Source organism: Selaginella moellendorffii, unplaced genomic scaffold (assembly GCF_000143415.4).
Source record: "Selaginella moellendorffii unplaced genomic scaffold, v1.0 SELMOscaffold_67, whole genome shotgun sequence".
Taxonomy (NCBI): domain Eukaryota; kingdom Viridiplantae; phylum Streptophyta; class Lycopodiopsida; order Selaginellales; family Selaginellaceae; genus Selaginella; species Selaginella moellendorffii.
This window is the reverse complement of record NW_003314328.1, coordinates 78,483-102,269: the sequence shown is the minus strand read 5'-3', so window position 1 is coordinate 102,269 and position 23,787 is coordinate 78,483. Positions and strand designations below refer to the sequence as shown.

General features: G+C 44.8%; 7 protein-coding genes across 9 annotated transcripts; 5 read left to right on the top strand and 2 right to left on the bottom strand.

Moving 5' to 3' along the window:
* Positions 1-3,900: 3,900 nt before the first annotated feature.
* LOC9649919 (ABC transporter D family member 2, chloroplastic) lies at positions 3,901-6,448 on the top strand. 2 transcript variants are annotated; one of them, XM_002985365.2, is made up of 10 exons: positions 3,901-4,117; positions 4,167-4,356; positions 4,402-4,469; positions 4,529-4,855; positions 4,908-5,072; positions 5,141-5,369; positions 5,425-5,615; positions 5,681-5,885; positions 5,938-6,155; positions 6,207-6,448. In XM_002985365.2, exons 1-10 carry the CDS (start codon positions 3,935-3,937, stop codon positions 6,375-6,377), a joined length of 1,947 nt encoding a protein of 648 aa, XP_002985411.1. In that variant the 5' UTR covers positions 3,901-3,934; the 3' UTR covers positions 6,378-6,448. The 2 variants fall into 2 exon arrangements, with proteins under 2 accessions (XP_002985411.1, XP_024515133.1); XM_024659365.1 differs by having other exon boundaries at positions 5,672-5,885.
* A 95-nt stretch (positions 6,449-6,543) lies between these two features.
* Positions 6,544-8,436, top strand: LOC9649918 (pentatricopeptide repeat-containing protein At2g35030, mitochondrial). The gene has a single exon (XM_002985364.2). It carries the CDS (start codon positions 6,544-6,546, stop codon positions 8,434-8,436), a length of 1,893 nt encoding a protein of 630 aa, XP_002985410.2.
* Positions 8,437-9,380: 944 nt separating this feature from the next.
* On the top strand, positions 9,381-10,731 carry LOC9649917 (probable 2-oxoglutarate-dependent dioxygenase ANS). Its single transcript, XM_024659370.1, has 4 exons — positions 9,381-9,676; positions 9,718-9,965; positions 10,014-10,338; positions 10,427-10,731. Exons 1-4 carry the CDS (start codon positions 9,452-9,454, stop codon positions 10,661-10,663), a joined length of 1,035 nt encoding a protein of 344 aa, XP_024515138.1. The 5' UTR covers positions 9,381-9,451; the 3' UTR covers positions 10,664-10,731.
* A 97-nt stretch (positions 10,732-10,828) lies between these two features.
* Positions 10,829-12,475, top strand: LOC9649916 (protein SRG1). Its single transcript, XM_024659371.1, has 4 exons — positions 10,829-11,425; positions 11,467-11,714; positions 11,763-12,087; positions 12,155-12,475. The coding sequence occupies exons 1-4, from the start codon at positions 11,201-11,203 to the stop codon at positions 12,389-12,391; spliced, it is 1,035 nt and encodes a 344-aa protein (XP_024515139.1). The 5' UTR covers positions 10,829-11,200; the 3' UTR covers positions 12,392-12,475.
* Positions 12,476-14,853: 2,378 nt separating this feature from the next.
* LOC112340576 (pentatricopeptide repeat-containing protein At4g02750-like) lies at positions 14,854-16,539 on the bottom strand. Its single transcript, XM_024659264.1, has one exon. The coding sequence runs from the start codon at positions 16,537-16,539 to the stop codon at positions 14,854-14,856; it is 1,686 nt and encodes a 561-aa protein (XP_024515032.1).
* Positions 16,540-16,638: 99 nt separating this feature from the next.
* On the bottom strand, positions 16,639-18,810 carry LOC112340575 (pentatricopeptide repeat-containing protein At4g02750-like). Its single transcript, XM_024659262.1, has one exon. It carries the CDS (start codon positions 18,808-18,810, stop codon positions 16,639-16,641), a length of 2,172 nt encoding a protein of 723 aa, XP_024515030.1.
* Positions 18,811-18,991: 181 nt separating this feature from the next.
* On the top strand, positions 18,992-23,782 carry LOC112340602 (enhancer of mRNA-decapping protein 4-like). 2 transcript variants are annotated; one of them, XM_024659362.1, is made up of 14 exons: positions 18,992-19,112; positions 19,176-20,016; positions 20,072-20,121; positions 20,186-20,339; positions 20,395-20,607; positions 20,655-20,774; positions 20,826-21,408; positions 21,462-22,123; positions 22,173-22,538; positions 22,596-22,712; positions 22,767-22,937; positions 22,998-23,126; positions 23,202-23,330; positions 23,384-23,782. In XM_024659362.1, exons 2-14 carry the CDS (start codon positions 19,195-19,197, stop codon positions 23,690-23,692), a joined length of 3,825 nt encoding a protein of 1,274 aa, XP_024515130.1. In that variant the 5' UTR covers positions 18,992-19,112; positions 19,176-19,194; the 3' UTR covers positions 23,693-23,782. The 2 variants fall into 2 exon arrangements, with proteins under 2 accessions (XP_024515130.1, XP_024515129.1); XM_024659361.1 differs by having other exon boundaries at positions 23,187-23,330.
* Positions 23,783-23,787: the final 5 nt, after the last annotated feature.

Genomic DNA, 23,787 nt, shown 5'->3' with positions numbered 1-23,787 from the left:
AGACAAAGGATCAAACATGTAAATAATTTTTTCTTCTTAGAGAGATGATTTGCAACAAGATATTAACTTATTACTTGCATTTACATCATACAATCAAAAATCCCTACCTTAATGCATGGTGGTTATGATTCTCTTACAATGGGTAAACTCTCAAGAACCAAGGTACCAACTCAAACTTAGTATAATGGACCACCATTGAGAACTAAGTTAAAACTACTTCAATATTACTATATGCAAGTAGATTACTTTCACTATCAACCATTTTGGGGTAGACCATTGTTTAACCAAGCAACTTCGTAAACACATTGCTCACAATCACATAGATATGATATGTATTACAATGATTTGATCATCAATTGAGCAATATCACAAGTAATGCTTTTGTCATTACTACAAAGATTTATATGAGCATCAAGTGCCACCTCATTTCAACAAACCCGAAGGAGGTTTACTTTTACCTACAATAACATAAAACAACTCATGGAACCATTGATAGGATAATATTAATTTTGTCAAGTTAAAGTGTATCCTTGAGTTGCTAATGTGCTTCATTCACCAGCCTAAACACAAACTCATGCAAATGGTACACCTCAATCCATGGTACATATCAATTCATCTTATAAACCCAAGCCTAAAGTCACAAAAGTACAAAAAAGTAACCAAAATCCATACCCAAAGAGTGAATACGAAGTCATAACACCCAAACGTGTCACAAGCTTCACTCTTGCAACTTCAACTCAGAATATCTTCTAATTCACACATCCAATCTTTTTGATCTTGAGCTCATTGGAAAACCCTCATTGAGCTCTTCAAGTTCCTAAAATTTTCATTGTATATGAGATAATTGCCAAGAACTTCTCAGCACTAAAACCACTTGAACTTCACCAACTTCAGTTATATCTCCCCTTTGGGGCCCTAGCATGCTACATCACTTCCTTTTACACTTCCTCTAACATATAAACCATATAAATCTCTAAAAAATAAGGGAAAAATGCAAAGTGAATCAACTTTTTCAGTTTATATTACTAAATATGGAATGGCACTAGATTGTGAATTTGGATACAAGACTAACACCATTGTGTTTAGGACAATTTCTACATTCTGTAGATATGCCAAATTAACAAATCTAAACACTTCTCATAAATAGCAATTGAGACTAAATGAAGCTAACAAAAGGTGCATGATAGTAAGGTTGTTTGGTAAACATAATAAGCTATCATTTAGCAATATTGAGGGACCAAACTCAATATCACAGGAGTTATTGTCAAGTCAGTGTAAGACAGAGCAAAAGAGAATTAACAAACCTGGCCAAATATGCTTTGCTAAATAAATATTTAAAAATTCCTTCTTTATGCTCATCCAGCCAAATATAGATGTTAAATCAAATTTATGAACACTTGAACAAAAGGGACTAATAAAGGTTCAATAATACCAATCTCCTGCTATCGTTGCAGTAAGGAAAGAATATCCAAAAGAACTTGCGGATAAGTAGCTTTCGATACCTATAATCACATTCATGCATTATGTATCAATATAAATTCATCTCATAATCTTCACTTTAGTTTTGGCTAAGTGTTGATCATGTATAGCTAGCCTCTTCATTTATACTTAAAGCTATTAGTTATACGTGTTGGTGATTTTAGTGCAATTCAATTATATTTGAATGGTCATTTAGTCTGTATTTGTCTATGTTCATATATCTTATACCTAGGTGTTACATTTATGTTGGACAAATATATAACTCAATGATGTGAGTTTAGTGTTTAGGTCTTATAAAGGAAAGTTGATGAGTGATTATTGATTGCTTTACAACTAATAATTATTTATAGACTTTGTTTAGAACTATTAACACTTGCTTCACTTGATGAGTGGTGGCATCTAATAGTACATACTTCTTCAATTTATATCAATGAACCTCAAGCTTTAAAATCTATAGAAAAAATGCCAAGTAATTCATTATTTTGACTTCACAAATCTTTAGGTGCATTCACAAATAAAAAACAATTGGATTGCCAAAACCTTTAAAATCTAAAAAGTGTTAAAATTCTTACAATTAGATGCTTAAGTACTTAGTCTCAACAAGAAATTACATACTTTTATGTATTATTCCTCATTACCACTCTCAGATATTGAAGTATAGTCTAAATCATATGGGATAGACTATCCACTTATCCTATCCCATCCTGCACTTGCATAAGACCTCTCAAACAAAAGGATGCCATCATTTATAATAAAATGATTTGAAATTGATAAAAGAAACTTATTCATGTTTTTTAGTGCCAAAACCTAAAGAAAATAACCATTTAGCTATTTTGATTGTTAGTCAGGAATGTGCATAATAGGCATGTGTGGCTGACCATTGAAACCATCTTATCACATTGGATGCCTGTACATAATAATAACATAATCAAAATATTGCCACATGGAGGGCAATACAAACTTTTTTGCAGTACTGAATAACAGAATACTTCTGAGACTCCATGCCCAACAAGAACACATGCAGGACATTAAGACAGGTGGATGAGTGGGATCTTGTTGTTGATCAGCAAAGAAACTGTTTGATAGGTTGTGGAAACAGGATTTAGTGTGTTTCGTGCCTACTCTCGCCATTGAGTGCTCTCAATGTGGAGATTTTGAAACGACAGAATGGATGTTTGTACAGATGCCGCAGTGGGATGTTCTAAGTTGGAACTCACGCATGGATGCTTCGTCCAAGGTGGTTCATTTAAACAGGTCAGAAGAAATCTTTGATCTGATGCCAGAGAAAATCAGTTTTTGTGGAATCTCATCCTTGCAGTGTGGGTTAAGCGCCTTCATTTGGAGAATGCCAAACATTGTTTTGATTCCATGCCATGCCTTTTTCGAAATGTTGCCTCGGGAACAATGATGATATCTGGAAGATGGGCATCATGATCGATCACTCTTGATGCTCAGCGTCATGCCTCAAAGGAACGCCTTCACGTGGAATGTGATGCTGGGAGCGTCATGGAGTGTTCTCCTCGCTGGTTACAACAACAGTGGCAACCATGCCACAAGCTTGGATGTATTAAATCGCTTGAAGATGATGCATTTCCCGGAAGAGACGTGTTTCGTCTCAGCTTTGATCTCGTGTAGGAAGGATTGAAAGGAGCAAATCGTGCTTCCTGTCCATGACGCTCGATTATCACATCAATCCCAGCAAGCAGCACTACTGCTGTATCGTAAGGGTCCTCTGCTGCTCGGGCCATCTGAAAGATGCTGTGGAGCTTGTCTCGAGCTTGCCTTTCCATCCCGATAGGATAGAGTGGACGTGCCTGCTGGGAGCTTGCAAGAACTTTAATGATCTTGCTAGGGGAGCTAAAGCTACACTCCAAGTTCTTGCGCTTGATCCAGGTCATGATGTGCTGCTCGCAAACATATTTAAGTCATCTGTGAAACCGATGACAGAACAGGTTTATAAGCATCGGAGTTGGCTTATACCAACGCCCTTTGAACCGTGGTCTATATGACGTCTGATTGGGAGGATTTTACGAGGCAAGTGATCTACTATATGGGACTTTTGATGGCTGCATTTCTAGTGCGTTAATTTCTCTTCAAAAAAGTTTTGGTTTATCTTTTACGTCAGGTTTATGTGATCAATGGCGAGTTTGGATGGCTGAACGCTACATGGTTCGTTTTTCCTGAGACATTCTACTACAACATCCACAGTTCGAGAATGTCGATCAAAGAGTTCTTTTCAGCTCCATTATCACTGATCTTTTCCCTTTCAGCAGTATTTGTAGAAGATCTATCCACCAGTCTGCTTGGATGCACTGGAATTAGTTTCGTTTATGGTAAGTTTCTGATGACAGTTTTGGTCAATCTCGTGCGTTGGAATATTTATGGAGGGATCCATCCTTTTAAAAAGAACTCAAGCTAGGAGTTGACTGGAGAACAATTCTATGCTGGAAACGCCATGGCGTTTGCAGCGTCGGCCCCAACAGCGTCATCGAGACGGCACTACAACCAAGGCCTTGATTCTGCTCGCTGCAAAGTTCGTTCCAGGATATCATTTTTCAAGCTTCGCCGGGTGAATGCTATAGCTCTGGAAGCAGCAGTGAAAGAAGATCTGAAGCAGTTGTCCCCATTGATAACACCAGTAAGTCTCTTGGATTCTCATTGAGCTCTCATTGTCCTTGTCTTTGCAGAAACGAACTACAGACTTTCAAACACTCATTCGGAGATTTTGCAAAGTTGCTCAACCTTACTGGCTCGACTCCAAAGAGGGAAACCAGGCAATCCTCCGGTTAGCGAGTGTTTTTGCTCTTACGCTTGCTTCCACGGGGACGAGCGTGGCATTTAGCTACCTTGGAAGGAATTTTGACAACGCCTTGACAAGTAAGTGTTTCCAGATCTATCAGCTTTCTTTAAACTTTTCTCCAGGTAAGAATCGAGAGGAGTTTGTCAAGCAGCTGATCTATTATTTGGGGCTTATGGTCGCAGCACTTCCAGTAAGTCGTTTGTATGTTTGTGCCTTTTTCAGCGTGTAATTAACTCGCTTATCTTCGAGGTTTATGTAATCCGCGGATACGCACGAGACACTCTTGCTCTTCGATGGCGAGCTTGGATGACGAAACGTTACATGGCTCAATATTTGTCTGAGAGATCCTACTATAACATTCAATCTCTGGCACTCATAGACAATCCAGATCAGAGAGTTGTGGACGATATCGGCTCATTCACTCGCACGGCACTTATATTTACCATGACTTTGTTCCATTCCATCACCGATCTGGCGTCTTTCAGCGGAATTCTATACAGGATTTATCCTCCACTGTTTGGTGTCTTGCTTGTTTACTCCATTGGTGGCACTGGACTTAGTTTCCTACTTGGAAAGGTATCATTTTTCATCTTTTTGTTTTCAGCGAGTTCGTTCTGTTTTCTTGCAGGATCTCATGAACTTGAATTTCGTCCAAGAAAAGAGTGAGGCAGATTTTCGATATGGATTGGTAAGAGTTCGAGAAAATGCAGAGTCCATCGCGTTTTACGGGGGAGAAATGGACGAGCTTCACTTGCTGCTGGAACGTTTTAAACAAGTTTTTTCCAACTATAGTGTAAGTTTATTTTTCTGGTTTTTCATTTAATTTTTTCAAAAGTGTAAGTTGCTGCATTTTCTTTGAAGAAACTACTCATAGCTTCACGCAACTTGAGTTTTTTCCAAGTTTTCTATAGCAACTTGATCCGAATACTGCCCGCTGCCGTGGTGGCTCCGTTCTACTTTTCTGGAAAGGTCGACTTTGGGATCGTCAGTCAGTCTTTCTATGCTTTCAGCTCCGTTCTCCGCGACCTTTCCTTGGTCGTGCAAGCGTTCCAATCGCTTAGTTCCTTCTCCGCAGTTGTTGATCGCCTGGGTATACTCTTTTCTTCGTTTGCTTGATTCTCTTCGAACTAAATTTACATGCACAGGTGAATTCAGTGACATATTGGATAAAAAATGCGTAGTGAATACTTTGGAGCTGAGCACCATCAAATCGATCGAAACCACGGAGAGCGACGTTCTTATAGAAGTGTCGACCTTGACTCTCTTGTCTCCTCAACACACTCTGACTCTAGTCGAGGGGCTCTCTTTCAGGATGATCACTGGACAAAATTTCCTGGTATGTGAATTCTCATATTTTCTTCTTTGTTATCAGATCACTAACACAGCTTTAAGACCGACCAGATAACTGGCCCCAGTGGAAGTGGCAAGACATCGTTCTTGAGAGCTATCGCAGGGCTTTGGAACTCCGGGGGAGGAACCATAGCAAGAAACTCTACCATGGATATATTCTTCGTGCCTCAAAAGCCGTACATGACTCTTGGAACGCTCCGGCAACAAATTCTCTATCCAACTTGGAGCAAAGACGGGGAGAAAAAACACGATCAAGGTAGCGGGTCTTTTTAGCGTGAATCTATCACAAGTGTGCTCTCATGATCCAGAATCCAAGCACAGCGATGCCGACTTGATGGAAGTCTTGCGTAGAGTGAAGCTTGAACAGCTCCTGGAACGCTCGTTCCACTTGGACGCGAATGCCGACTGGTCCAGTGTCTTGTCACTGGGAGAGCAACAGCGCCTGGCTTTTGCTCGATTGCTTCTATCAAAACCAAAGCTTGCGCTCCTGGATGAAGCAACCAGTGCCATAGACGAAGCAACTGAGGTAAAAGCTTGTCTCTTTGGTTCTCTTCTAAGATCTAGTCACTCTACGCAGGCTTACTTGTATCGACTTCTCCTAGAATCGGGAACTTGTGTGATGAGCGTTGGGCATCGCAGCACGCTTCGCGAATTCCACACGCACTTGATCTTATTTTCCCCGCAAATCTCCGGGACGAGTATCTCGGAGTGGTCATTACAAGACCTTCCTCAAAGAACCAACTTTTAGTAGCAGTAGTTCTTTGTCCATTAAAGTGAGACTGGCCTTTGGGAATGCGAGCAAGCAAGCGCTTTGCAGTCTTCTACGTTCTTGCAAGAGTGTGGCGGAGCTCCAGCAGCTCCATGCAACGATCTGGGATGGGCAGGAGACCCTGCTCGGGAACGTCTTGGTTGAGATGTATGGCAAGTTTGGAGCTGTGGACGAAGCGGCTGCGGTGTTTGATAGGATCCGGCGTCCAAACGTCTTCTCGTGGAACAACATCGTCACGGTGTATACACAGAACGGTTTTTTGGAGCGAGCGCACAGCGAGTTCAACGCCATGCCCGAGAGGAACTCCGTGTCCTGGAACATAATGGTCACGGGCTATGCCCAGACTGGGTATCTCACACAGGCTGAGGCTTTGCTCGAGAAAATGCCACAGCATGGAGTGGTTTCGCTCAGTGCTATGGTCGTCGGCTTTTCCAGGAGTGGCCAAACCGAGCAAGCAGAGGCTACTTTCGAGAGAATTGTCCAGCGGAATATCATAACTTGGACTGGGTTTCTAACTGGATATGCCCAGAGCGGGTATATCCGTGAAGCTTACGGGATTTTTGAGAGAATGCCAGCGTGGAACGTTGTCTCGTGGACTGCTATGATCGACTCGCTGGGTCAGATGGGTCAGCTCGAGAACGCGAAAACTCTTTTTGATCGGGTTCCAGAGCTCAATGCTGTGTCTTGGACTGCCATGGTTGCTGCTTATGCCGCGAATGGGCATATGCGAGAGTGTCGAGAATTGTTTGATGATATGCCCGAGCGCGGTATAGTAAGTTGGAACGCCATGCTTGCTGGATTTGGGTCGAGTTTGCAAGCGGGAGAAGCGAGGAGAGTTTTTGGAAGAATGCCTCGGCACAACTTGGTCTCGTGGAATACCATGCTTGCTTTGGTTGCTAGGAACGCTGGAAGCCTGGAAGGATTGGATATCTTCCATGGAATGCCTGCGAGAAACTATAAATCGTGGAACCTTGTAGTCCATTGCCATGCCGCGAATGGAGATATAGGGGTCGCCGGCAAGCTTGTGTATAGAATGCCGCAGCACAGTGTAGTGACTTGGACTTCCATGGTCGTTGGATATTTCTGCAAGGGAAGAGTTGACGAGGCGATTTCCTTGTTTGACTGGATTCCAGAACGGAATGTTGTGACCTGGACGGGCTTGCTTGCCGGATATGCCCAAGTAAGTGATGTGGGTGAAGTGTTTCGCAGAATGCCAGCCCATAACGTGGTGTCATCGACGGCTATGATTGATGCTTACGGCCAGAATGGCCACCTGGTGGCGGCCAAGGAGCTGTTTGACCGGCTTCCGGAAGCCAACGAGTTGACTTTGATAGCCATGCTGGGGGCATATGCTGCCAAGGGATGTGCATCCGAGTCCAAGATGCTGTTTGACTCCTCGCCATCGCAAAGCGTGCTTACGTGGAATACAATGGTGTCCACGTACGGAAATAGCCTTGAGCTCTGTGCCGCAATGGCCATGTTTGAGAAGATGCCCAAGCACAACACTGTGTCGTGGAACGCAATCGTTACGGCAAATGCCAGGAATGGGCATTTGGGGGGAGCTAGGATGATTTTTGACACGATGCCATATAGGAGCTCAAGGTCGTGGAGCGTGATGATCGATTCATATGCGCTGAGTGGCCAGTGTTTTGAGGCAGTCGAGATGCTTACACTCATGATGTGGGAGGGTTTTGCGCCAGATGAGAGTGTATTTACAGGTGTTCTTGCTGCCTGCAGCCATCAAGGCTTGCTCGAATTTGGTGTAAGGCTGTTTTCGTTGATGGTGAGCGATTATTCCATTGCTCCAGCACTAGTACACTTCAAGTGCCTAATTGCATTGCTGACTCGAGCTGGGCAACTTGATAGTGCAGAGCAGCTTCTCAATGAAATGCCCTACCATCCAGATGAAGTTGCATGGGTGACACTCCTTGCCGGCTGTAGCTCACACTTTGATGTGGGACGAGCGTCCTATGCCACTTGCAATTCTAGTGCTCTGCACGTGTTGCTAGGAAATGTGTACGATCAGCAAACATTTTAAATGAGTTTCTAATCCTTTAAATCTTGCGTCTCTCCATAAGGTGGAATAAGGATGAACAGTTTTTTTGGCCTTGATGACCTTTCTGTTCATGATCCACCTGATCCTCGCCGGATGATTCTTGGCGAACCTGAGCCGATTCAGCACTCCACGGACGAGCGTGGCATTGGTGGAGGCTCGTGCTGGGCGCTACAATAAAGGGTAAGCATCCTCAATCTGCAGAATTTGCAACTCCAGCACCAGAAATATTATGTCCAAAATCATTTTTGGACACATGTACAATAAACATCTTGCCATTTGTATTGCAATTGCTTCTTCATCCTTTTAATCTTTGGTGCCTTTTTCATTAATGTTCTTCTCCCAAAAGATGAATTTTCTCATAAACTATATGATCAAATATGATTATTAACTAGGGTGAAAATTTATTTGATAGTAAGTCAATATCATAAAGGGAAATGCTCATAGTAAAAAAAAAACTATCATTGAAACATTTAGACACTCTATTACAAATTAATTTGTGTATGTTCCAGTTTGGATCAATTGATCACAAATATACAGCACTATCAAGCATGAAATATGCAAATCTACTTTTGCTTTCTAGTATCATTCGTTCAACTTGGAAATCATCAGCACCCCAGTAACATTTGGAAAGGATGACTTCATATTCTACAACTTTATCTCCCAACACCATCATCCCTTTCTCCTCTATTCCTTATGGACAATTACCCATTTAGTGAAAGATGTTCATCTCCATTTTCCACAGTAGTAGTGCTGCAATGTGTGCCATGCCTCAAAAGCAATAGGAGAATCCTTGACCTTTAAGATGTCCTCCCATGGAACTCTCTTGATCAACTTGCATTAAAGCTCTTTTAGCTTTATACAAGCTCAGCACCTTTAAGTCTTGTTTCTGGAAACATGTGTCCAAACTGGTACAAAAATTCTTCGCAAGGAAGCTTCTTTGCAATGGCAAAGGCGGCTTGTATGAAGGATAAGCAGGAGAAGCAGGAGAATTGGTAAAATGGGGCTTGATCCAAAGGATGGGGGGCTTCCCATGGTTCAGGATTTGGTTGAGTCTGGCATTGATGAAGTGCCTCAGCGATTTGTGAAGCCAGCGGAAGAGCGGTCATTCTCTGCAGCAAGGACGGAAGATGGTGAGGTTCCAGTTATTCACGTAGCAGAGCTTGACACAGCTGAAGGCATCGCTAAGCTCGACAGCGCTTGCCGAGATTGGGGATTTTTCCAGGTGAGATCTGCTCAAAAATCCATGACTAACATCTGGTTCAGCTGATTGGACATGGCATCCCTCCGGAGTTGCTTAAACAGGTGAGGAAGACTGTGAGGGACTTTTTCCGGTTGCCCCGGGAGCAGAGGGAAGCATATGCTATTCGCTCTGATGCACCATCTCTAGCCAGCCAGGAAGGATACGGAAGATTCTTCGTTCCTTCGGAGGAGACTGTGCTCGACTGGGGCGATTCTGTTTATCATTTTCTTCCTCCCATAAGAAATTGGCCAAGCAATCCTCCAGAGTACAGGTAACATTCTTGAGAACTTTCAGCGTCGTTCTGAATTCCACTCTATAGGAAAGTCGTGGAAGAGTACGGCCAGGAGATACGGCCTCTGGCAATCAAACTGCTACAATGCATGGCAGAGGCATTGGGGCAACGTGCTAGTTTCTTCTCTGAAGCTTTCGGTCCCAGTCCTCATTATGCGATCAGGCTGAACTATTATCCGCCTTGTCCACAGCCAGAGCTTGTGATTGGACTCAGCCCTCACTCTGATGTCGTGGGTCTTACCGTTTTGCTCCAAGATGAGGTGGAAGGCCTGCAGGTTATGAAAAACGGGCAGTGGAGGAGCGTCAGGTTCATCCCAGACGCGTTGGTGGTGAATGTTGGAGACACGATTGAGGTGTGTGCAAGATTTTCAGCTTTGGTTCATAGTTAAAACTTAAACCTATGGTGCAAGAATTGACAAATTGGTGTTTGTCGCGTCCCAGATACTAACGGATGGAGCTTACAAGAGCGTGGAGCACAGAGCTGTCGTTAATAAGGAATACTCTCGGATCTCCATTGCAACATTTTACGGTCCTGGCCGCGACAGGAAGTTAAAGCCAATTACCTCGGAAGAAATGCCACGTTTGTACAAGGAGATCTCTATGGCAGAGCTCCTTGAAGCGTTCCTCAGCGGGGAACTGAATGGTAAGGGGCATCTTCAGTTTGTCAGAATGGCATGAGGCTATGTTCTACGAATTTGTGCTCTCAAGTATTATGACAAAAAAAATAGAAGTGAGAAATATATATATATATAAAAGAACAATGTTCTTTGAAATTTCGTGTTGTTGACAGAACCTCAAAGGTTTTTCATTCTTGTTGTCGCTCGCTCGTACGTATAGAGCTTGAACACAGTTTTGCATGCTGTCAGAGTATGACAAACTGTCCGGCTACCTTCTCTACAATGGCCTGCTCAATGCCAAGCAACCTTCTGCGATGTGATTCGCAAGGAGAAGAATTACATTCGAACAGGACTTTCTGTTCATGATCCACCTGATCCTCGCCGGATGATTCTTGGCGAACCTGAGCCGATTCAGCACTCCACGGACGAGCGTGGCATCGGTGGAGGCTCGTGCTGGCCGCTACAATCAAGGGTAAGCATCCTCGATCTGCAGAATCCGCAACTCCTGCACCAGAAATATTAAACAGGAGTGTCCAAACTGGTACAGTAGTTCTACGCAAGGAAGGGCTTGTATGAAGGATAAGCAGGAATTGGTAAAATGGGGCTTGATCCAAAGGATGGGGGGCTTCCCATGGTTCAGGATTTGGTTGAGTCTGGCATTGATGAAGTGCCTCAGCGATTTGTGAAGCCAGCGGAAGAGCGGTCATTGTCTGCAGCATGGCCGGAAGATGGTGAGGTTCCAGTTATTCACGCAGCAGAGCTTGACACAGCTGAAGGCATCGCTAAGCTCGACAGCGCTTGCCGAGATTGGGGATTTTTCCAGGTGAGATCTGCGCAAAAATCCATGACTAACCTCTGGTTCAGCTGATTGGACATGGCATCCCTCCGGAGTTGCTTAAACAGGTGAGAAAGACCGTGAGGGATTTTTTCCGGTTGCCCCAGGAGCAGAGGGAAGCATATGCTATTCGGTCTGATGCACCATCTCTAGCCAGCCAGGAAGGATACGGAAGATTTTTCGTTCCTTCGGAGGAGACTGTGCTCGACTGGGGCGATCCTGTTTATCATTTTCTTCCTCCCATAAGGAATTGGCCAAGCAATCCTCCAGAGTACAGGTAACATTTTTGAGAACTTTCAGCGTCGTTCTGAATTCCACTCTACAGGAAAGTCGTGGAAGAGTACGGCCAGGAGATACGGCCTCTGGCAATCAAACTGCTACAATGCATGGCAGAGGCATTGGGGCAACGTGCTAGTTTTTTCTCTGAAGCTTTCGGTCCTAGTCCTCATTATGCGATCAGGCTGAACTATTATCCGCCTTGTCCACAGCCAGAGCTTGTGATTGGACTCAGCCCTCACTCTGATGTCGTGGGTCTTACCGTTTTGCTCCAAGATGAGGTGGAAGGCCTGCAGGTTAAGAAAGACGGGCAGTGGAGGAGCGTCAGGTCCATCCCAGACGCATTTGTGGTGAATGTTGGAGACACGGTTGAGGTGAGTGCATGAGGATTCTCAGCTTTGGTTCATAGTTAAAGCTAGCATGGTTTTTGTTGCGTCCCAGATACTAACAAATGGAGCTTACAAGAGCGTGGAACACAGAGCTGTCGTCAATAAGGAATGCTCTCGGATCTCCATTGCAACAATTTACGGTCCTGGCCGCGACAGGAAGTTAAAGCCAATTACCTCGGAAGAAATGCCACCTTTGTACAAGGAAGTCTCTATGGCAGAGCTCCTCGAAGCGTTCGTCAACGGAGAACTGAATGGTAAGGGGCATCTCCAGTTTGTCAGAATAGCATGAGGAAGTATTATGACAAAAATAAAATAATGTGACAATACAGTAGATGATATAAAGATATATATGTATTGAATGTTTGGAAAGCTATTTTACTTGTATAAAAGAACAATGCTCTTCAAAGTTTCAAAAATACATGATATGCATGAGTCTGAATTATTTTTATTTTCATTCTTTCATTAATTGTTTATAAGGTTTGTGTTGCCCTCTAAGAAGCATGAAACTGATACATTATAATATGCTGTTTTTGTACCCTTCTATGTTTTATGCCTTCAGCTATTAGTACACCTCTCAAGGAGAGTGGACTCACAAATTAATATTTTAGAGGAATTGTTTTTTAATGCATGAGCATGCATTGATGCCTATACATATACATGGCAAAGTCTAAGTAATGTTGTGTATGCAATTTTTTGCATTATATAAATTTCAACTCCATATCAGCTTTTTTGACACATTAGCATAGGGTTTATAGGCATGATGTTTGCTAGTGGGCAAACTAGATTTTTTAGTGCATTTTGGATACCACATGCTAAGCTCGCCATCATTATGTGTTTAAAGCTGTTTCCTTGGTGAAGGCAATGAAAAACATTTTATGCAACAAAACATTATAATGCTAAAATCTTTAATGCATGATTAAAAATGCAAGAAATCCATTTGAGAAAAATAGTATAAGAAAGCATTAAAACTATTTCAAAGCATACAATCCAAAGGCTGTATGCCAAATTTTTGAAGATATGTGATTGCTCTTACGGCATGCTCAAGTCTTGTTGCTAGAGAAGAAAGCAGAAAAATGGATGGAGGTCTTGTGAAATTGGTGGCATTGAAGTGAGGCATGTTTTTGTACTGCTAGGCAACAAAAGTAGTAATGGGAACTTAAAGCTTGTAGCAGTATTAGGGCCTGGTAGCTAGGACAAAGAGATGATGTAGAAATTTGCTATTGTGGACTAAAGAACAACCAAGTCACAGTGACATGTACAGTTCACTTCTACTGCAAAGTTAAAAATGTGGTCTCAACTCAACAAGTTTTTAACTCAATGCCATTTAAAGATTTTGTGGCCTAGATGGCACTTATAGTTGGACTTGATCACCAAGGAGATGCTGCCTCCATGTTTGAAAACTTTAATAGCATATAAGATTCTAGCATTCATCTTGATAGCTTTATATTCCTGTTCAAGTGTTCAGATCATCAATGTTTGCAGTCAAGTGGGAGGAAAGGAGTGCTTATATGCAATAGAGACGAAGTATGAGATCTGTCCTATGCATGAGCACTACCATGGAATGATTGATCTCTTGGGATAAGTAAATCACTTGGATGAGACAATGATGGTGTATGAGTAAGTTGGAAAGATTGCATACAATGCTTTAGTGAAGATCAATAAGAGGAACAAAGTTGCATATACACTTATAACTAATTTATATAAAAACTAACATTTCGATGCTTGCTAAGGGAACAAAAGTTGGCAATTGTGACCAAGAAAGCACTAATTAGGCATTCCATTGTAATATATAATGCTGTGACAAAATGAGAAGCTCTTATTCAATACCTCAATTATGGTGATGGTGCTTTTCGTCCTACTACTCCACAGATCACTCATGGATTTCATCTTTACATGACATTATAAAAGTAAAAGAAGAGTTTTGGAATATTTATTTCACATAGCATTGCATACTTGCTTGCATGAAACTTATGTTGCATACTTGCTTAGGTAAAACCTTCATTAGATTTGTGGTGATATCATGTTATCTGGGATGACATGGCATCAGTCTTATGTGGCAGTTTAAAGTGTCATGCCTCATACAACATAACATATTTTATGACAAAATATTATACACATAATCACATTTTGATTGTTTATATAACAATCGAAAGTGATTGTGTGCATAATATTTTTGCATGCAACTCAAAACAAAAAAATAAATTCTCAGATGTGTAAATACACAATGCTCTCACACACAATTATATATTTGTTGCCATACTATGGCTGGGCACCAAATTAAATTTTGATATTTACAAAAACACAAATAATATTGTGTTTGTATGTAAGATGTTGTGAAAGTAAGCTTGAATCAAACACGATGGTTGAAACTGTATGAGCTGCTTAAAAGCATTTGATCACAAAATGAGATCCATGCTGGTCGCTAGTGCCCAACATCACCAATGATCTTGGATAGAATCTATTCACTTTCGTTGCACCTCTGGCTAGTGAGAACTTGACTTTTTATATCGATCCATGAGGATCATGCCAAACCTCTTCCACCGTGCCCCTACTTGCGAGATGAGGATTTATCACTGACGTGATCAAAGATAATGTGTACCTGTCGAGTAAAGCTTGAGAGATTGCTCCAAGAAATGCAGCAATGTTCTATGAACGAACCTCTTGGTGCATGTACAATCCATGGAGACAAACACATTGCCAAACAGCTCGGCACTAGTCAGCATATACATCCGTTTGTGCCAATCTTTAAGCTCATCCAAAAGGGAATGAATTGCTAGCAAGGATCGTATATGTTGCTTGGTTTCCTGGGTCCAAACGAAGGACCTCCGTAGCTGCCCAGCTTCCATGGTCGCCATCACAGTGGAGCTTGGAGGCTCCAAGAACACACGACCACTCCAAGATCCTGGGAACGAACGGCATGCTACTCAAGAGTTCTTGTGCCTCGCGCAAATGACCAGCCCGGCCAAGTGCGTCAACCATGCAAGAATAGTGCTGCTCGGTGTGCTCCACACCATAGTCGGCTACCATGGAGGTAAAATGCGACCAGGCATTGTAGAGTTTTCCCCGCCGCGCGCACGTAGCGAGCACTAGGACGAAGCAAATCCCATCCGCAAGGTCGGCTGCCACCTTCAATTTAGAAAAGATATCCTGTACGCGTTCGAGGTGGCCGACGCTTGCGTAAGAGTGTAACACAACCGTCCAAGAGATGGTGTCACGCTCAGGCATTGTGTGAAAGAAGAGCTCGGTCGATCTTGGGAGGCCTCTTTGTGCGTAGCAATTGAGCATGGTGTTCCATGTCACGAGATCTCGCTCGACCATGTCACAAAAGAAGAATTTCTTTGCAAGCGGCTGGCGGCAGGCTTGGATGTGAGCTGCGAGGATGTAGGTGCATGATCCAGCATCTCGCTCAGGCATCTCATTAAAAACTTTGATGGTACTTGCGTAATCGCCAATTCTCATGTAGCCACCAAGAAGAGCTTTCCACGACACTAAGTCTTTTACAGGCATTTGAGCGAATGTGCATGTTGCAAGCTCAATATGCCCAGCTAAGGCATATGCTGCAAGAATGATATTCCATGACACTAAGTCTAAGCGAGAAACAGTTTCTAGGAAAAAAAGAGCGTCCCCTAAGCTTTTATATCGCGTATACGAGTCAAGCATAATGTTACACGAGACGATATTACGCACAAGCATCCTATCGTACAGGTTTTTCATCTCCAAAACTCGCCCAGACACGGCATACGCAGTAAGCATTGCGTTTGCTGATACTGTATCGTGTTTTGGCATCGATTCAAACGTTTTCAACGACTGATGAAAATTCCCAGCCTCAACGAACATTGAAAGAAGAGCCGTCCAGGAGACAATACTCTGCTGCGGCATGATACCAAACACTGTTTCCGCTTTATCAAATTGCCTGTTCGAGGCATATGCTGTAAGCAATGTTGTGTACGACACAAGATCCCTCTCAGGCATCAAACAAAACAAATCTATAGACTCCTCTAAGAGGTGTCGGCTGACCAAAAATTTTAGGTAAACGTTCATGGTGATTAAGTCCCTCTCCGGCATTGTCTCATACGCTCTTTTTGCCTGAGAAAAATCCCCAACACGGGCATATGTACTAAACATGCTGTTCCAAGTGAAAAGATCTCTTTCCGGGATTTCTTCGAACGCAAGCGTGGCTTGCTCTAAGAGACCTCGGAGGGAATACGCAGCTAGCAGGGTGTTCCACGTAGCAAGGTTTCTTTGTGGCATGGAATGAAAGATCTCTTCGGCCTCTGCGAGGTGTCCCTTTTGAGAATACGAGCCAAGGATACAATTCCAGGAGATGAGGTTCTTGAACGGCATCTGGTTGAAGAATTTCCTGGCATCGTCCACGGATCCATTCTTCTCGTAAGCTGCGAGAAGGGCATTCCAAGAAACTGGGCTCCAAGCAGGCATAGAGTCGAATGCGTACTTTGCCTCCTCGAGGCATCCTCTGCGAGCGCAAGAAGAAAGGAGTACGTTCCACTCGACGAGCGTTCTCGGTTGTGAATCCATTCAAATGTGGACCGTTGATTGACCAGCTTTAAATGTCGACCATTGGATTGCCGCCAAAATTCGCAAGCTTGCTCGATCAAGATCGCGATGCAAGCCACAACCATTGAGCAGTGCCGACCACGCATTCACGCCAGGCTTGCAAGGCATGGCTTGGAATAATCTTTGGGCTTCTTCCAGCCGCCCAGCTCTTGCCAGAAGATCGATCACGCAGTGGTAATGCAAAGAGCTAAAGATCTCACTGCTGGAGAGATCATCAAACTTTCTTGCAAAGAGCTCCAATCCCCGAGAGACAAATCCCGCTTGGCTGCAAACGGAGAGAATGGTGACAAACACCGATTGATCCGGCTTCAAACCTTCGAGGTACATCTCGTATAAAGCTTCCAACGCGAGCAAGTTCTTGCTGTTGTGAGCAAGAGCTCGCATGTAAACAGCCCACAAATCCACAGTGCGATGGGAAACTCGATCGAAAACCTGCAGCGAGAGCTCGCACTGGCCGAATTTTCCCAGCATGTCGACGAGAGCACAGCCAACTTTTGTATCCCAGGGAAGTCCCGAGCTCACAAACTTGTAATAGATCTCGAGGCCATTGGCTAGATCCGTGACACTCGCACAGGCCTCGAGAGCGCTCGCGAAGTTGAGCTCGTCCGGAAGTATTCCTGAGAAGCACAAGTCTCGGAAGAAATCGATAGCGTCGCTGCTTCGTCCATTTCTAGAGTAGGCATTCATCATCGCGCTCCATGACTGTGAGTCCCAAGCCGGCATTGTGTCAAAGAAGAACTTTGTTTCCTCGATTGTTCCAAAACTTCCATACGCGGAGATCATTGCATTGTTGCTCACTTGGTTCCGGTTTGGCATACTGTCGAATAAGTTTCGGGCGTTCTTTACATATCCGTTTTGGGCATAGGCCGATATCAAGGTGTTCCACGAAACAACGTCGTGGTGTGGCATCTGTTTGAGCAAAAAATTCCAGGCTTGATCAAGCAAAACCTTCTCTTTGGATTCAACGTAAGCCAGAAGTAAGGAGTTGCACGACAGAATATCTTTCTCGGGCATCTCGTCAAACAGCTTCTTTGCTTTCGCAGCATGCCCTTTACGGGCATATCCGGCGAGAAGTGTGTTCCATGAGACTATGGCTCGCTTCGGCATGGACGCAAACAATATTTCCGCTTTCTCAAGGTTCTCATCCTGGCAATAAGCAGCCAGCATTGCATCACAAGCATAAACATCGTAGACCGGCATGCTAGTAAACATCTCTTCGGACACGTTTGTATATCCAAGCTGAGCATATTTCGTGAGAAGGATGGTCCACGAGACCGTGTCGTGCTCGGGCATTAGTCTTTCGAAGATCGTCCTCGCTACTTCACTCTGATTGCTGTGAACGTAAGAAGCAAGGAGGCAATTATACGAGAGAAGCTCTCGAGCAGGCATTTGATCAAATATCGCCTGTGCCTCAGCACAGTTTGCATGATCACTGGATGCGTAAGCTCCCACCATGATGTTCCACGATGCCAAGTTCCTTTCTGGCATGGATTCAAAGATGTCTCGAGCTTTTTCTATCTGGCCGTGCTTCACACAAGCTTGCATGACGATGTTGTAGCACACAAAATCCGTTGCTGGAACCGAGCTAAATAGAACAATGGCTTGATCAAGATCTTCGTTATCTACGTGAGCTTGAATAACGATTGCCCAGGAGACTATGTCTGCCACGGGCATTCTCTCCAGAGTCTCGGTAACAAGTAGCATATGCCCTGTCCGGGCATATGCGTGAAGCATCACATTCCACGTAACGATGTCCTTGCATGGTATGTTTTCAAAGAACTCCGTAAGAGATTCGATTTTATCATAGTGAAAAATGGCAGCTAAGACCGTTGTGTATGAGACAGTGTTGGGATTCGGCATCGTTTCAAGAATCTCTTTGGCTTTCTCAATATGCCCATTCTGGGCATATCCTGTGAGAAGAATGTTCCAGCTGAAAGTGTTGGGATTGCGGATATTGTTAAAGGCGAGCTGCGCAGAGTCCAAGCTTGCACACCTTCCGTACATGCCCACCACAAGGTTGCAAAGGAACCGTTCGTCTCGGCGCTCGCTCTCGAGGATTTGTTTGTGGAGAGATTTTGCCAAAGAGAGGCTCTTGCAATCCTTGACGAGATTTGTAAAGTTCGCATCTAGCATGGATATTTCTATCCTATGTTCCACATTTATGAGTTGAACTAAATAATACCGCAAACGTAAGAAAGATGCCTACAAATCGGGAATATCAAAGTCATGATATTTGCCGTACGCGGTACTAGCAGGATCCGACGGCCAGGCGCGTTCCACTTTTGAAGGGTACGGAAGTCCTTGCGTGATCCGGCTATGGCGACAATGGGTATCCAAGGAGTGAGATTTTAGGGTTAGGGCCAGCTTCATCGCTTGCTGCTTCCAAGCTGGACGCCGCCCGGGGCCGCGGCGCTCTGTGATCCGCTCGATCATCGGTAAGCATTGCGGCATTCTTCCAGTGCGCGCGTTGATTCTACTCGCCTCGGCTGTGATTCTAGGATTCTAGCGACTGAAGAGATGGGGACGGGCGCTCCTCAAAACTTTGACATCCAGAATTTCTTCAAGAGCTCATCGCCGTCACCGGCTTCCAGCACAGGTTCTCCGTATCATCCTTACCCCTTCCCTCCACAGAGCACTTATCCTCCTCCAGTATCGTCCTCGCCAGCGCCTTCTTTCCCATTCCCAGCGCCATACTCTTTCATGCATTATCCCACCCAGGACGCTCGCCCAGCTCCTCCTTTCATCCAGCCTCAAGCTCCTTTCAGCCAATCGGTTGTCTCTCCACTGCCCCAACAATCTTCCTCACAGCCATCCGTGTCGAGCCCGCCCTTGGATGGAGCAAGGCTTATGGCTCTCCTCACCACACAGTCCACGGGAGATCTTCGCAGCGAAGCTCCTCTCTTGAGCCATCCATCGTCCTTGGAGCTTCCACCAGCTGCTGTGACTACCACCACTACTGTTACTTCTTCCTCGTCTTCCAATACTGCTCCCAGTGCCATTGAAACCTCCGAGGCTCCTCCAGCGATAGCTCCAGCCTTGCCGTCGGCTCCTCCGGTGAGTAGTTTGGCTCCGCAAAGCAGGATCTCGGGAAAAGCAGCAAAGGGACGATTCTTGTCTGGAGAGCGAGCGGTGTATGATATCGACAATCGGGGTGATACAGAAGAACAGCCTCAGCTCGAAGTTTCTACGATCACTGTTTATAGCTCCGAGCCTGCGTTGGTGGTGGGACGTCAGATTGCCGTGAACAAGAGCTACATCTGCTATGGTCTCCGAGCTGGAAAAATTCGTATTCTAAACATTAACACTGGGACACGTAACCTCTTCGCAGGCCATACCCAAGTAAGTTTTCTCTTGTTTTTCTAGAGGCCGGACTGACGCTTTCGTCGATTTGCAGAGGGTACTGGATATGACTTTTTTGTCTAGTGATACTCATGTTCTAGCAAGGTATTTATGGCGATCTTCTATTCGCATGATGGTGACTGAATGTTTCTTTTGGTGGTTGTTTTAGTTCAAGCATCGAAGGCCGGGTTTTTGCTCGGAGGATAGTGGAAGATGTTGGTGAAGATGGGAAGAACTTACCGACCGAGCAGATTCTAGCAGCAATCCATTTTGTTGGGGACTGGGAATCTGCTCAACCACGCGTGTGTTGGCACTCACGCCAGGTTAGTATCCTTTCATGTTTGAGAAACGCGGCTAAAAGTGATCCCAATTGTGCAGGACTTTTTGATAGTGGGCATTGGAAAGTATGTTTTGACTATAGACCTCTCTAGGTTCAGAAATACAACGTTTTCAGCTGAAGAGCCGATACAGTGCAACGTGAAAACCCCCATTGATGGGGTTCGTGTCGTCGGCAACCATGAGGACGAAGTCACTGGCCTGGCTGTCTATCCCGGAAGTCATCGTTTTGCTTCTTCGTCCAAAGATGGAACGGTTTGTGTTCAGGACGTTGTTATTCTTGTTCCCATCCAAATTTTCAGGTTCGTATTTGGGGCGATAATCAACCGATTGTACTCAATCCCCACGGCACACTGACCGTCAATTCGGTTGCATTTTTGAGCTCTCCTCGACGTCAAGACCAAGTTGTCCTGCTAACTGCGGTATGTCTCGAACTAATGAGATAAGTTTTTTTAATGATCCTGTGTTTGTAGGGACCACTGAACAAGGACCTGAAGCTTTGGGCTCCTATTGATGCGGTGAATTGGAAATGCATACAAACTTTGGAGCTGAAAAGCTCTCTCGAAAAGAAGGTTGAGGAAGCCTTCTTCAACCAGATGATAATAGTTCCTCGCGCCAACCTGATTTTGCTAGCAAACGCAAAGAGGAATGCTATCTACGCGATACACGTCGAGATGGGAACAACGGCGTCTTTGGCCCGGATGGACTATTTAGCAGAGTTTTCTGTCAAAATGCCGATTCTGAGCTTTACGGCTACCAGCGACAGTCAACTGGATGGTGACGGGGCCATGCAAGTATACTGCGTCCAGACGCAGGCTATTCAGCAATACTCGCTGAGCTTGTTTATGTGCCTTCCTCCAGCAGAAGGGAAACCAGATTCGGTACTTGATTCCGGTTTCTCAGCAAGCATTCAGGCAACGTCACCAATGCATACTCCAAAACCGAGCATCGACAAGGATTTCGCTGCTACGACTACGGAGAAAGGCAAGGGACATGTCGATAGTAAGCCCAAGGATAGTTATAGTCAGGTGGCAGCTGCGGTGCCTTCCGACGCTGGTACGTAGCTTTTATTTCAACATGTGGTGATCGACTGACTATTGTTATTTCAGATCAAATCGATAAAGCTGTTTTATCGGATGCCGTCTTGGACGTGACAGAGCCTGCGAAGAGGAGTGAGGAAATTGATGAGAAGGAAGACAAAAAGGAAGGTGGAAAGCCGTCAAAGCAGCCACATTTGATTACGCCATCAGAGTTGATGTCAATGGTTGCTCGTTCGAAGACTGAAGTTCCCTTGAAAACTGGAACGACAGGGGATGAAGAATTTGATGCAAGAGCTGGTGGCGATGACGAAGGTACATATGAGGCAAGGGTTTCTACTGCGCGAGGTTTCATTGAGAATACTGATGAGATCATCGACGCGCTGGAGAGCGGCAATCCGGAACTTGAAGCTGAAGCAGATGCTCTCATTCAGAAGTTCTCGCAACCATCGATGCAGCCATCCTTTTCCGAACGGACAGATGAGGCCGAACTCCCCGACGGAAGAAGTGTGGGAATGCCTGTTGAGGATCTAGGCGACCTGAAAGAAGTCTCCAAAATCTCGGAAGGAAATACTGCATCAGCTTCTCAGTCTCCAGCGGTTTTGAAAGGCAAGAAAAACAAGAACAAGGCTGTTGCGCCCGCAGTACAAGCTCCGTCATCAAGTGCTGTTCTTCCTGAGGCGGAAACGAACGGGATTTCTCCTTCTGATAGTCTGCAAGACACTCTTAACCAGGTTTGAGGCTTTTGTTTCTCGTTCAATCTTCTTAAGTTTGTATTTTCAGCTCTTGGCGATGCATAAGGATTTGCAGAAGCAGCTGTCGGTCATGATAACTGTGCCTATGACTAAAGAGGTGAAGCGCATGGAGACATCTCTGGGGCAACGGCTGGAAAAGATTTTGAAAGCGAATGTGGACGCGATGTATGCAAAGCTACAGGAAGAAAGCGTCAAACGAGAGAAAGCCGAGCGTGAGCGGTCTCAGCAGCTGACAACCACGCTGACAAACTGCATAAACTCAACGAAGGAGGTGCCGACGGCAATGGAGCGTATTTTAAAGAAGGAACTGGCCGCCGTCGGTCCTGCCGTTGCTAAGCTGCTTTCTCAATCAGTTGAGAAGGCAATAGCGACTGCTTTGGCTGAATCCTCACAGGTTTGTCCCCCTAAGCTTTTAGTTCCAACGTGCTTCTCACCTTTTCTTTGTGTGTAGAACTTGAGTGAGAAAGCTGTAGCAAATGTGGAGAAAGCAGTCACAACGAAGCTGGATGCATCTGTGGCCCGTCACTTGCAATCTCAATTCCAGACTACTGCCAAGCAGGCATTACAGGTGCTGTATTCTTTTGAATGTGATGTTTTTTTCATTTAGCACTTGTGCGAGCAGGATGCAATGCGGACCTGTTTCGAAGGATCCGTTGTCCCAAGTTTCGAGCGCTCATGTAGAGCTATGTTTGAACAAGTTGATGGAGCTTTCCAGAAAGGGATGGCTGAGCACACTAGCCATGCGCAGCAGCAAGCTTCCGCATCCCATAATGCTCTAGCATCGAGCCTTCAGGTCTAAAACCAGCCTCTCATTTCTGTATGTTCTTACGCCCTGCCCTGTTACTGTTTTCAGGACTCGGTGAATAGCCTGGCTCAAACACTCAAGTCTGAGTTGGCTGATGGCCAGAGAAAACTTGCTGCTCTTGCGGAAACTCGCTATCAGTTCCCTCTCAAACAAGCCAGCGGGACGCTCCCTGATAAGGTGATCGTTTCTCTACGTTTACAGACGCTTTCTCGGTAACTAAGTTGCGATATCTTACAGGTGCTCTCTTTGCAGCATGTCGAAGAGACGCTGGATCCCACGAAAGAGCTCAGCAGGCTACTATCTCAAGGGAAACTGGAGGAAGCTTTCAACAAGGCTCTCTCACTCAGCGACGTCTCGGTCGTGTCGTGGCTTTGCAACCAGGTATTCTTTTCCATTCAATCTCTTCCATGGAAAATGACACACTTTCGCTCCAGGTGGATCCCGCGACAGTCTTCTCGTCCGCGACACCTCCACTGAGCCAAGGGGTGCTGCTGTCGCTCGTCCAGCAACTGGGCTGTGATCTCGGCAAAGACACCGCTCGCAAGCTAACTTGGATCCAAGGAGCATCAGTGGCATTGAATCCAAGCGATCCAGTTCTAGCGCCACACATGAGAGCGTTCCTGGACCAGCTCTACCAGAACCTCCATCGCCAAGTGATGATCACACCCGCTACCGGCGAGCTCGCAAACTCTCTCCGGCTCGTCATCCACGTCGTGAACTCTCTCCTCTCTTCGTGCAAGTAAGTATTACGTAAAGCTGTGCTAACTAACTGTAATGTGTATAGTTAGCTAAAGTCTGTTATCGCCTTTAATGAAAACGCTTTTAACTCTGTATAAAA

Excerpts from the sequence above, each read along its gene's own strand:
- LOC112340575 (XM_024659262.1), bottom strand. The coding sequence starts at position 18,810 with ATGCTAGATGCGAACTTTACAAATCTCGTCAAGGATTGCAAGAGCCTC.
- LOC9649919 (XM_024659365.1), top strand. The coding sequence starts at position 3,935 with ATGGCGTTTGCAGCGTCGGCCCCAACAGCGTCATCGAGACGGCACTAC. Across the intron at positions 5,073-5,140 it reads AAGTTTTTTCCAACTATAGT|AAACTACTCATAGCTTCACG; the intron begins GTAAGTTTATTT and ends TTTTCTTTGAAG. Across the intron at positions 6,156-6,206 it reads CCATAGACGAAGCAACTGAG|GCTTACTTGTATCGACTTCT; the intron begins GTAAAAGCTTGT and ends CACTCTACGCAG.
- LOC9649918 (XM_002985364.2), top strand. The coding sequence starts at position 6,544 with ATGTATGGCAAGTTTGGAGCTGTGGACGAAGCGGCTGCGGTGTTTGAT.
- LOC112340602 (XM_024659361.1), top strand. The coding sequence starts at position 19,195 with ATGGGGACGGGCGCTCCTCAAAACTTTGACATCCAGAATTTCTTCAAG. Across the intron at positions 20,340-20,394 it reads TGTGTTGGCACTCACGCCAG|GACTTTTTGATAGTGGGCAT; the intron begins GTTAGTATCCTT and ends CCAATTGTGCAG. Across the intron at positions 23,331-23,383 it reads TGTCGTGGCTTTGCAACCAG|GTGGATCCCGCGACAGTCTT; the intron begins GTATTCTTTTCC and ends CTTTCGCTCCAG.
- LOC9649916 (XM_024659371.1), top strand. The coding sequence starts at position 11,201 with ATGGGGCTTGATCCAAAGGATGGGGGGCTTCCCATGGTTCAGGATTTG. Across the intron at positions 11,426-11,466 it reads GAGATTGGGGATTTTTCCAG|CTGATTGGACATGGCATCCC; the intron begins GTGAGATCTGCG and ends CCTCTGGTTCAG. Across the intron at positions 12,088-12,154 it reads ATGTTGGAGACACGGTTGAG|ATACTAACAAATGGAGCTTA; the intron begins GTGAGTGCATGA and ends GTTGCGTCCCAG.
- LOC112340576 (XM_024659264.1), bottom strand. The coding sequence starts at position 16,539 with ATGCCTGCTTGGAGCCCAGTTTCTTGGAATGCCCTTCTCGCAGCTTAC.
- LOC9649917 (XM_024659370.1), top strand. The coding sequence starts at position 9,452 with ATGGGGCTTGATCCAAAGGATGGGGGGCTTCCCATGGTTCAGGATTTG. Across the intron at positions 9,677-9,717 it reads GAGATTGGGGATTTTTCCAG|CTGATTGGACATGGCATCCC; the intron begins GTGAGATCTGCT and ends CATCTGGTTCAG. Across the intron at positions 10,339-10,426 it reads ATGTTGGAGACACGATTGAG|ATACTAACGGATGGAGCTTA; the intron begins GTGTGTGCAAGA and ends GTCGCGTCCCAG.